We start from the raw sequence: 12,502 nt of genomic DNA on the forward strand, positions 1-12,502 counted from the left end.
GAAATTGCTGATTTAATGCAGTGAAATACTTTTTAGTTTTAAGGACTCAAAATCTCAAAGAACACGAAATGTACATCCTGGTAAGCGGCACCATGGGAGCTAAAATCTTACACCTACTTGAAGACTAACCACCTTGAGGGTCGGGACAAATGTCAGAAGGCTGTAATTACCAGTAGAGGAACCTGATAAACAGTTCAACCAGAGCCGTTCTGTCTTAAAGTAATAATTTCACAGTCAAGGAGTACCAAACTACTTGCTTATTAAAATCCAAGGTATGGACTTTTGAAGTGAGTTAGGCTATTAGCACTTAATTTATTTGGCATTGCCCTGGAGTCAGGATTTCTGGGTAATTATCTTCTAATAACAGAAATCTATTATAAGGTTTCTAATTTTATCTTAACCATTTTAATGGAAGTATTTCTTAAATGATCATGTACTTTCTTGGAGGATGAGAGTGGGGGTTAGGCATATGGAAGAGAACAAAACCAGGTATTTGGAAGTCTGTATTCTGGTTCTCCTGGTGTGATTAACTTAAGGAAAATTAACCTTGAATGTCATTCAAAGACTAGGGACCTCATTTTTTTCTCATTTTAAAAATACGCTTGCCAGCCTTGCTGCTTAGATGTTCTATAATTAAACATTTGTATAAGTTAACTGAGGTGTCTAGGGCCAGTTTTACCCACACCAAATGACTACAGAGGGATGTACTTTTTTAGTTTCTTTAAATAACTTATAAAATTTGTTTATCGTAGTCTTCCTTGGCAGTTTTCCTTTTGTTGCCTGTGCTTTTGTTGACATATCCGTGAAGTCTTTGCCAAGGCCAGTGGTGTGACGCTTTCCTCCCTATTTTCTGCTAGGAGCCTTACATTTAAGTCTTACTCATTTTGATTGGTTTTTGTGTGTGGTGGTGAAAGAGAAGGATTTCATTCTTTTTCATTTGGATATCCAGTTTTTTCAACACCATTTGTTGAAGAGGTTATCCTTTCGTCATTTTCTACTTTTGGTACCCTTGTTGAAGGTCACTTGACTATATATGTGTGGCATTATTTCTGGACTTTCTTTTTTTTATTAATTGTTCCGTATATCCTACATAGTACCTGAAATCCTAGTCAGAGCAATTAGGCAAGAAAAAGAAATGGAAACATGCAAATTGCAAAGGTAGAAGTAAAATTGTCCCTTTTTGCAGATGACATGATCTTACATGTAGAAAACACTAAGACCTATTTTTAAAAAGTTCTGGAGCTAATAAACAAATGCAATAAAATTGTAGGATACAAAGTCAACCCACAAAAAAACAGTTGTATTTTACATACTAAATGGATAATGTGAAAAGGAAATTAAGAAAACAAATCCCACTTATGACAGCATCAAAAAGTATAAAAGACTTCAGCATAAATTTAAGGAAGTGTACACTGAAAATTATAAAACATTGATGAAAGAAATTAAAGACACAAGCAAGTAGATACTTGTATTCATGGGTTGGAAGACTCACTATTAAGACGTCCATACTACCCAAGGCAATCTTCAGATTCAGTGCAATCCCTGTCAAAATTCCAGTGGTGTTTCTTACAGAAATGGAAAACACAGTTGTACAATTCATAGGATCCACGAAAGAGTAGTCAAAACAGTCTTGAAAAAGAACGTAGCTTGGGAAGCATCACACTTTCTGATTTCTGATTTTACCACAGAGCCACAGTAATTAAAGCAGTATGGTACTGGCTTAAAGAGAGATGCCCTTTTTATTTTGGAATAGTTTCAAGTTTGCGGGAAAGTAACAGAGGAAGTAGAGAGCTTTCACGTGCCCCTCAGCCAGTTTTCCCTAATGTCAGCATCTTACGTTACCAGGGCACGTTTGTCCAAGTTCAGAAACCAACACCGGTGTGTGACTTAACTAACCTGCAGTCTTTATTTAGGTATCACCAGTTTTTCACTAATGCTCTTAGTTGCAGGGTACGATCCAGAGTACCACACATCCATCCCGTCTAGTCCAGGTTTGTTTTGAATAGTTTGCTGTCTCTTCCCATTATTCCCACTATTTCTGTATTGTCAATGGAGCCTCAATACTATTGCCTCTGTTTTTTCTGTAGAAGGTTTTTAATCTCTTCACATTTGTACGTCTGAGCAAACGTACACCAGATAATCACACCTGTTGGAAATGTGTGGAAAAGAAGAATAAACAGTTTCTGATTTTATAAGATTCTTTGCTGATTAACTTGTTTTAGTTTGGGCCTGTGGGTACCAAACTAGTTTGGTCATTTACCTTCAGGAAATCAGTGCTGTGACTCCCAGTGTATTCTTGGTGTTTGAGGTTCCCGGAGCACAGAGCTCTGTGGTCTGTGATGTGTTGCTGTCCGTGTCCCCCACTCATAACATCTTGCAAAAAAACTATAGCATCACGACCAGAGTGTCGGCATGAATAAGAGTCAAGATGAAGAATGTTTCTGTCACCTCAAAGAGCCCTATTTTGTCCTTTTGTAATGAAACCTTTTTCCCTCCTGCCCCTGACACCTCCTTTTGGTTATGAGTGTTTTTTTGTTTTTTGTTTTTTTATTGAAACCTGGATATTTTTTGGTCTTACTCAATTTTGAATCTTATTAAACCTTCTGTTTTAGCCCCCTTCTTTTGACCGCTCTGACAGAAGTGGCTGTTGCACTTGGTCCCTGCCAGGAGAATGCAGAAGGCCAGGTTCCCCACCAGGCCTCCACTCATGCCTCCCTGGGTTTGGAAGGGGGGTTCCAGGCTCCCCAAGCATCTCCACAGACTCTCTTGGGGGGTGGATGGGTCAGATCCTTTTAACAGCCTGGCATGAGTGGGATGGAGCCACAGTTTAGTCTTGGTGTTTGGCTCATTGAAATAGACCAATTATCATCTAAAAGTTTTCTGTCTTGCTATGCGGTCCCTTTACTGGCCCTTTGGGTATAGAGCAGACTTCTTGTTGGAGCTTTTTTCATCTGTGCTTATTAGCATGTCTGGGTTGCTGGCTTCTTTAGTCCCAAATTCGTGATCTATGAGGCAAGAAGAAAGCCAGGACGCTCACTACTGGGGCATCCCTTCAGTACTCGGTCCCTTTCCACTCCTCCTTCTTCTTTTCACCTTTTAGAGTTTCCTATGTTTCACGTATATAATGTCCAGGGGTTTTAGTTGTACTTAGCTGGAAGAAATAGAACAATATTTTATTCTTTTATTTTGGAATTAGAAGTCTACTTCACATCTACTTTTGCAGTATAGTTTTCTCAACAGCAGTTATCTTCCTAATTATAATTTGCTTATTACATTATAAAACTAATTATTTTCTCAGGAGTGTACCACCTGGTGAACATGTAAGTGTTCTGTATTTTTTTCATATTAAATCAGATAATTGAGTTTATTATGTAATGTGGGCATTTATTATATAAAAATAATAGTTTTGAAAACGCTGTTAGTGACTTCAGTGTCTTTTAATTCTAGCGATGACACTAACATTCAGAGAAATGATGTCTGGGTTTTAAGTGGATGTGCAGCAGGGATTTTTCTCTAGAAAATCATTTGGTTAATCTATTTCATAGATTTCTTCAAAAGAAAGTATTAATAGCTATGATTAATGAATTTCTACCATGAGCCAAAGTAGACATTTAATTGCTAGCGTGATAGTTTTAGCTAAAAAAAACTTGTTTTTTAAAAGATTTTTTTAAATGTACATTTGGAGATTCTGTATTTTTTTTTCCTTCTCCCTTCCACAGCCTTCCTTCCATAGGAAACTAATGCTTTTAATCTTTGCATGACTGATGAATATACTTAAAAAATATTATACTGATATAGTGGTATGCTGTATCTGGTGGGTACTAATATTATGATATTTTTCCTTTTAATTAACTGTTGAAAATTAAAGGGTGGAGATTTGATAAGTTAACTGTTTGTTTTTTATAGCAAATTAAAATGGCGTTTAAACCACACCCCTAAGCTCATTTCAATAGTTGGAGTCTCTTGTTCAAACATCAATTTCAAGCTCAGTTCTGTTTCTCTCATATTGTAGCAGATGGTTTTAGTTACAGATAATTCATGATATTTCAACAAAGTGCACATCCCCTTTAGCAAGAGATCTATTTCACTTTAATTAAAATAATACTGAACATTACTGCATTTTGCTTAAGAGAGCAAATAGTTGCAAAAGTTCATCTTCAGTTTTTGTGCATCTTGTACAGTGATGTCTTCGGTCTTGTGAGGGCAAGGCTTTGTGTTGACAGTCTTCTTAGTGTTCTCTCTCCCGTCATCCTTCAGTGAGGTTTGAATTTGTCCTTGCCTTGGATTTATCATATTCCTCTGGATTGGTCACCTAAGGGGTTTAATTTCAAATTCATGCCACCTTTGTCCCTGCCTCTCAGTTATAGTTTCCATTTGTGGTCAGTATTTTCCAGTTTCCTGACTGCTCAAACAGCAGGTGTGATCCAGCTACTTCATCTCCCTGAAATAAAATTGAGACTCAGTAAGGAAAAAGAATTTCTGTGCAGCCGTATTGGGCACACAAGCTCATGTTCTTTACGTAAGCCTTGCAGATGTCCACTTTCATTGATGATGAGAGAAATGTACGGCTTAAAGTAGGGTGTGTTATTTTTTACTTCTTAAATTATGAAGAATTTAAATAATGGTAATACCAGTGTTAAAAACAATGTCACCATCTGAAAACTCTCATACCTTTTAAATTTGTACTAACTGTAGGAAAAACAACTTGATGATATGTATCAGGAATCATAAAATTGTCTGTGTCCTTTAGTAGTAATTCTTCAGAAGTAGAGCTAGGTGTAAGGGAATAATCTGGAATGTAGAGAACAGCGCTCGTGATAGATGATTTGGCAACATTAGAATTGTATTTATACCGTGATTATTTCAACATGCCTGTAACAAAAAATTATGACATTAATAGATACAGGATTCTTAAAAATGTGCTGGAGTAGCGTTCCTGTGCGATGGTGTAAATGTGAAGAGCAGCACTAATTGTGTATCTGTACGTGTGTCACACGCACAGAAAGACAAAGGAGTCTGCGGTGTTTTCTGTTGTAATCGCTCTTGTTAGGGCGTGGAATGGTGGGTTACTTTTCATTCTCTTTCTTTTGATTTCCAAATACCCTAGTGGGAGAGGAGGAGTGCGTGTTTGTTTTTTTAAATCTGTTTTTCTTTATTCTTTTTCTTTCTCTTTTTCTCTTAATGAGAGCATATGTGGGAATGTCAGTAGTACAGCAGCACAGCACAGGACAGGGCAGGTTTCCTCTGTCAGGCCCAAGGGCCTCCCTGCAGGGCCCCCGGGAGCACCTGACCTTCCTCCAAGGAACCCCGGACGGTTGTGTTTCTTTGCTCTGCAGCGTGTTCTCCCAGGTTTTGATTCTTTACATGGAGGAACCCTGAGCTGTTGAGAAATTGGGCTCATCAGACAACTTCGGCTCCGAGGCCCTCGGAACTGAGGCTAGACGGGTGGAAGGAAATCTTGGGCCGACTTTTCCACAGGGTGACTGTTCGAGAATCTCTTGTCAGAAGGGAGGCGGAAGCAGTTGTGTGGCTGCAGAGGAGACTGCAGAGCCTCGTGGTCACAGGTAAGAGGGACGTGTTTTGCCTCTTTAACCCAGTGTGGCTGCTCTGTGTCCCACAGCTGGCCCTGAAGGACCCGGTGCACACAGTGTCACTGCAGCAGTTCATCTACGAGAAGCTGAAGGCCCAGCAGGAGCTCCTGGGGGAGCAAGGCTTCCAGTCCCTCATGGAGACCGTGGACACAGAGATCGTCACGCAGCTACAGGAGTTTCTGCAGGGCTTCTGAGAGCACATGAGCTACGGCGGCCTCCCCTTCCTGAGGCCGGCCGAGGAGCCCAGCTGCCGTCTGTGTGAGAGCCTGCTGAGGCGGTGGAGAAGTCCCTGTGTATGACAAAGAAGTGAAGACCAGGCATCTTGACTGCAAGATTGAGTGAATACATGTAAATCCCGCACAACTAAAATCACAAACCTACTCCTCAAAAGAATTTAATTTTATATTTCAGAGGGGCCCTGTGTTTACTAGATATAGATTTGATGACACTAGCTGCTTAGTTTTCTGTTAAGAGAGGAAGCCGTGTGATTACCTTTTAATCATGTGCTCTTAACACTTGAGAAGATGAAGGTTCATGTCTGCGATGTCTTTCTGCAACCAGAATTAGTATTAATTTGGCTGCTTTATCCCTTTTTTAAGCTAATGAAACTGCAAGTTTGAAAGATGACAGAGCTGTTCAGATGATGCAATTAAAGAAATTTGTGCACCAGGCAAAAATATATAAATAGTGACAAATATATATTACTGAGGTTATCTTGCAAGGGAGTTGCTTTCATCTGACATAGAAAATGTGTTTTATCAAATGCTTTTATTTTCATTTTACTAATTTGATACAAGAAATTAGTAAAGGGATTTTTTTCTCGTTTTATTTTCAGTAATTACATTTAGTCTTTAAATGCGTATCATCAGGCCCACAGAAGGGAGCCTGGGGTACTGCGGTATCAGGTGGGAGACCTCTGGTCGTGATTTGGCCCTAGCTCCTTCATTACTCCTGAGGGTCGGGAGCACTGCGAGCCCCGAGAAGCCCCGGGCAGCCCACAGACCCTCCTGTGCTATGACGCGGCTGTGACAGGCCGCTCCGCACTCAACCCACCCCATGCTCCTCACCACAGGGGGGCATCGGGGCCGCAGTATTATGGGTGCACCTCGGAGGATCCAGCAGCAGTCCCCAGGGTACCGACACTCATGTGACAAGTCTTCCTTCCTTATTCCTCCAACACGCAGTACCAAAAAAGGGGAAAAAGGAGAAAATAAAGCCTTACTTTGTTTTACTTGCCATTTGTTGTAAGGAACCTTTAAAGCATTTTTAAGGAAATACTCAAAAGCAAGGTTGGAAAATGTCTGATCTTTCTATAGAAAGTTGGGTACAGTATGTGACTGCAGGAAACCCACTGCCCCTTTGTAAGCTGTGGAACCCCAAATGTATGGAAATACTTGGTGTTTTCAGCAAGAGAAAGAAAATATGGTCCAAATTAAATTTTCCAAAGATACCTTTGATTTGTCTGATTATTTTTCCCACTCCACAAAAAAAGTTTGTAAAAATTGCCCCGTGGATTTGAAAGGGTTGTTTTCTTTCATACTCTGGGTGTTGGCTCTGCCCTGGTAGGTGCTGGTGCTGTATGTAGCAAATCCTAGTTATTCTTCTTTAAGTTTCTCTTTTCATTTAAAGACTTAAAGCCTTCCTTTAATGTGATATTTCTTTATCATTTTTATTCAGTCCTCAAGACTGATCTAAGAAGAAGAATTTCTTTTTATTGATGTAATTATTTTCATTTACGGCACTATTCCCAGCGTTACCAGAAATTCCCAATGTGCTCCAGTTTTTCAGTTATAGTAAGATAACTTATCTTTCCAGTTCCCGACAGATTTCATTATAGCTTTATAGTAAATATTACTAAAATAGCTACCTTGCAGAAACAGTAAAAAACTTACCTCGGGAAGAGTTTGGTTCATTTTTTTATATTGAAATATTTAAAATAGGCTTTAAGAGGGAAGATTATTTAATTAAGGGACACTAAGAAGGAAATGTTTAACAAAGCTCAGGAAAAAAAATCACGTATCTTGAAATTTTAAGTGCTCAGTTAGACATAAAATACAAGTATTGATTTATAGAATTCCATTAATTAATGCAGCTTTATAGCAAATGTACTAAGCTTTGGACAAACGAGTTACCTCAGCCAGGCCTCTGGTTGAAATGTGGCTCCTGATACAAGGTAATGATCATTTCTATTCCATAAATACAGCTTCTTTTCTCTTTATGTTATGTTTCAGAGACTTCTCCCATTCCTCTCACAAAGGCCCATGTGGTCAACAATAACATTTTAAAGTTTTCATTATAAATGGTCCTTTGTCTTTCTCCTACTAGTCATCTTAGAGAAACCACATCATTACATGTTGAACACTCACGTTTATTGTTTCCCTTGAAAAACCTTCACCATAGATCTTTATTTTACCTATTCCTTTATTTAGCTCATAATTGTTGAAGTTCCTGTTTTTGTGCCATGGTTCTGTGTTAAATTCTGGGGTTAGAACAGCGTGCTTATACCTTATGACATTTGATGCTTCGGTGGGAACACATACTTGCCAACATGCTATTAAAAAATAGTGGTTCTAATGGAACGTATGTTCTGGAGCAACAGGAGTGTGAGAGAAGGAGATCGTATACAAAAGAGAATGAGGCTGGCACTGTATAACTTGTTAAGTATTTAAAAACTACCCTGAAACAGCATAGTTTGGCGAGGTTATGTAGAAATCAGTGGCACGCTGGAACTGGGACGCTCTGATTTCAGACTCAGAGCTACGTGAAATTACTCTGACATACAGTACCATCAGTGAGATTCTGGAAATGTCAGAGCTTGACAGCCTCACAGCTAATCCCTTGTTCCACAAATTAAAACATAGGACTCGCCTATTAAGGGTAGTGGTCGTCTGCTCTACTTCTGCAAACCTTATAAACCCCACACAAACAGAAACTTAGAAGTTGTTGGAGAAGCGATGAAGGAAAGACAAGAGGTACATGTCGTGAAAAACAAAAATACTTTCTTCCTTCAACTTATAAAAACATTTTAGTGTACAGAAGCATTGAGAGAATAGTATAATGACCAACAGCCCTTTATCTGGATTCACCAAATTGTTTAATTTTATAACACATTCTCCATACTTACACACACACACACACACAAACACACACACACTTGCTCTTGCTGAGTCATACTAAAGTAAGTTACAGACACTCCACCCGCACATAGTCCAGCATACCGCTAAGGCATTTCTCTGTGTATCCACTAATATGTTAGAAGGTTCACACAATAATATACACAGTTCATATCCCAATTTTCCCCAGTGCCCCGAAGATGTCTTTTATATGCTGCCCATTAGTCTTATGATCCAGAATCCTTTGAATGTGTATTCGTTGTATTTGGTTGTTCAATTTTTAAATCTAGAATAGTCTTTTTTACATGTCATTGACTTTTTTGAAGAATCCCAAGTAGTCATCTAATAGAATGTCGTTTACGGTCCAGGGTTCTAATTGTTTGCTCATAATTTGATGCAGTTAACATTGGTTGGCAGTGAGACTGCATTGGTGTCGTGGTCTACCTGCCTTGGCATCACGTCCAGAGGCACGTAACGTCAGCGTCTCTCTGGTCATACTGTAATGGTTAAAGTCAGCCAGTCCTCTCCATTATAAGGATAAGTTTTCAAAGAGAACCTTACAGTCCCAGAAATTTCCAGTGCTGGTTTTGTTTCTTTTGTTCTGTTTTGTTTTTACCCTAGAATTCTTAACTACTACTAGCTTGCCTTTTCATTCACAAAAAGTTGTGCGATTTTATTTTAACCTTAGAAAGGTCTTGTACCTGTGGGTTTCATCAACCTTTTCAAGTTCTGAAAATCCATTATTGCCCTGGCACACCTCCTAGCCAACATCTTTTTCTTTCCTATTCTTTTCCTCTTTCTCCCCTCTGTCCCCCACTCCCTCATGTTTTTGAGAGGTATATAGATCTTAGTGAATACCAGTATAACCCGGACTCACACACCACTAAAAAATGAAGTAACAAAAGGAGGCGCTGTCTTCCTGTTTCTCATTGGGGTTTGTAAGCTGTTGGCCAAGAGGCAAAAATAGTTTTATTTTTTTTATTTATTTTTTCTTTAAAATGCTTTATCACATTTGGGCTGGACTTAAAAGGCAGAAACATGCCAGACTTAGAGTTTTCATTTCGTGTGGTTTAGGAAGAGAAGCAGTACATTATCAGCTGGCAAAATGGGGAGAGAAAAGAAAAGAATCGTTTCCCAAAATGTGCAGCTTTGATCTTAGTACTGTGACATCTGAAACAGCGGGTTAAAATCACCCTTTTCTCCTCAAAAAGTGCGTTCTGTCCCAATCACATCCAAATTAGACCGAACCTGATGTCCTGTGAAGTGATGTACAAACCAATCCATCCAGCCGTGGAAGCTCAGACTCTTCCGCAGCCCCTGCTGTTGTNGGGAGGCGCTGTCTTCCTGTTTCTCATTGGGGTTTGTAAGCTGTTGGCCAAGAGGCAAAAATAGTTTTTATTTTTTTTATTTATTTTTTCTTTAAAATGCTTTATCACATTTGGGCTGGACTTAAAAGGCAGAAACATGCCAGACTTAGAGTTTTCATTTCGTGTGGTTTAGGAGGAGAAGCAGTACATTATCAGCTGGCAAAATGGGGAGAGAAAAGAAAAGAATCGTTTCCCAAAATGTGCAGCTTTGATCTTAGTACTGTGACATCTGAAACAGCGGGTTAAAATCACCCTTTTCTCCTCAAAAAGTGCGTTCTGTCCCAATCACATCCAAATTAGACCGAACCTGATGTCCTGTGAAGTGATGTACAAACCAATCCATCCAGCCGTGGAAGCTCAGACTCTTCCGCAGCCCCTGCTGTTGTCTGAGGAAGAGCTTTAGAGCCCTTGTGTGAATACCCTTAATACCGTGGAAAAGGCTATCGCTATTAGTCAGAATTTCTCCATTTTTAGTTCTGAGCAGTTGAATTCCTGGCCTGAGGGACTGCTTAGGGTCAGAAACATTTGGATAAAATTCAAAACTGAGAGGCACTGACCATGTTTTCTCTTCAATTCTTTCTTACTCTAACAAGTAGAGTCTCCAATTAGCCCAAGATCTTAACAAGCAAGATTTGTTCCTCGTTCCAGCTAATGCCTGCATCCAACTTATTTAGGCCATTGGAATTTATTTAGTCAAGTGTGCTTTGAAGAACTGTCTAATCCGGGAAGGAATGTATCGATGTTTGGACATCCAGCCCTTTCTTCCTTCAAAATGAAGTATTGATTTTCATGCCACTTTAATTTCCCAGTAGGACAAAAATGGAATGGAAGTAACTGATAGAACAGGTAGGAGTCCAGTGAGGCTTAGCACATTTCTATCTGTCTGGTACTGGGCACATGACTTTAAATTTGGAAATTGGCCTTGTGACTCGAAGTCTGCCAGTTGGGGATTTTTATTGCGAGGGGTTAGAGCAGGAAAGGTTGGAGATGAGACTGTGAGTAGACCTTCAAGTGAGCTTTTTAATATTTCTCAGTAGCTTTAACCCGAAGCAAGATCAGTATCTCATTTCAGAAGGGGCAGGTCATTTTCCCAGTGTGCTCTAGGGTAGCCCCAGAGTGACTTTTTCTTTTTCCTTTTTTAATGAACCGCAATTTAAGCAGTGATCTAGAAAAGCAAAACTTTTTGATTGACAAGTAAGTTGTAGCTCATAACCGTGTACACCGACCTCAGAAGTGTACTGCCAGCCAGCCAGGGAAGGAAAGTCTGTGGACAGATCTGGAGGTGATCACTAAGTATGAGCTCTGTTTAGGAAAGGAAAGCAGCTTGGTTTATTTCCTTTTCAGATTAAAGGGCATGTATCTTGTCCTGTCTCTGGTGATGAAATCAATACCGTGAAATGGTCTTTTCCTTTCAGCCTGGTGTTCTTTACTCAGCACGATGCATGAAGAAATGGGGAACCAGGTGAGCAATATTTTAAGTTCCCTATCTAATAAGTCTAGTAATTCTAACATCTGTGTCATTTTTTATTATACTTGATAGATAAGCCTGCTAAAGGCAAACTCACAGTATGGAAATAGGAAAACCTAAATTTAATGAAGTCATAGATTAGGGAATTGATTATTTTGATTATACCTTACAAAAGCTCCTCCTTGCAGATATCACTCCTTGTAGATAGAGTTAAAGGAAGGTTGACTATTTACTTATTTTGCTTCATTTTTTTTTCTTTTTGCCATAGAATTTAGAGCAGGAAGGGAGTAAGAAATTACTGTCTTAACTTTATTATTTCACACATGAAGAAATGGGCCCAGAAGGTGAGGCATACAGCCGAGTGTTTCTGGTGCCGCCTCCAATGTATTATAATTTGAATTACATATATTATATAATATATATAATATATTTACAAGTTAGTGGTTGCCTCTGTTTATACTGTACCTATTTAATCTACCTTCAGATAACACTATTCTTCATACGTAGTGTGTGTGCTGTACATACCTTACAGCAGAGCATTCCCAATTCCTCCCCATCCCTTCTGATGTTGCTATCACTTGTCTCTTCCATAATCTATAATCACCAGTACGTTGCTACCTTATAGATCAATTAAAAATTTAAAACTCAAGATTTGATTTTACCTTCATTTATTTCTGCTCCAACCCCTATCCTTTCTTCATGTAGATCCAAATTTGTGACCTATATAATATTCCTTTTAACATTTTTTGTTTTGTAGGATAGGTCTTCAGGTGATAAATTCTCGCAGTTTTTGCTTGTCTGAGAAAGTATCTCCAAATTTTGAAGAATATCTTGCTGCATATAGAATTCTAAGTTGGTGGGTTTTTTTCTTTCAGTGCTTTAAATATTTCATTTTATTGTCTTCTTGCTTCCATGGTTTCTGAAGAGAAGCTCACTGTTACTCTTTTTTAAAATTCTTTTTAA

General features: G+C 38.9%; 1 protein-coding gene across 1 annotated transcript in view; it reads left to right on the forward strand.

Moving 5' to 3' along the window:
- IPO11 (importin 11) overlaps nt 1-7,041 on the forward strand; it is a 191,904-nt gene extending 184,863 nt beyond the window's left edge. Inside the window, exon 30 of the mRNA XM_034655635.1 lies at nt 5,621-7,041. Coding sequence (XP_034511526.1) covers nt 5,621-5,785 — 165 coding nt within the window. The 3' untranslated portion in view covers nt 5,786-7,041. The remainder of the gene's footprint in view (nt 1-5,620) is intronic.
- The last annotated feature ends 5,461 nt before the right edge of the window (nt 7,042-12,502 follow it).

Source organism: Ailuropoda melanoleuca, chromosome 3 (genome assembly GCF_002007445.2).
Source record: "Ailuropoda melanoleuca isolate Jingjing chromosome 3, ASM200744v2, whole genome shotgun sequence".
In the NCBI taxonomy this organism is placed as follows: Eukaryota; Metazoa; Chordata; class Mammalia; order Carnivora; family Ursidae; genus Ailuropoda; species Ailuropoda melanoleuca.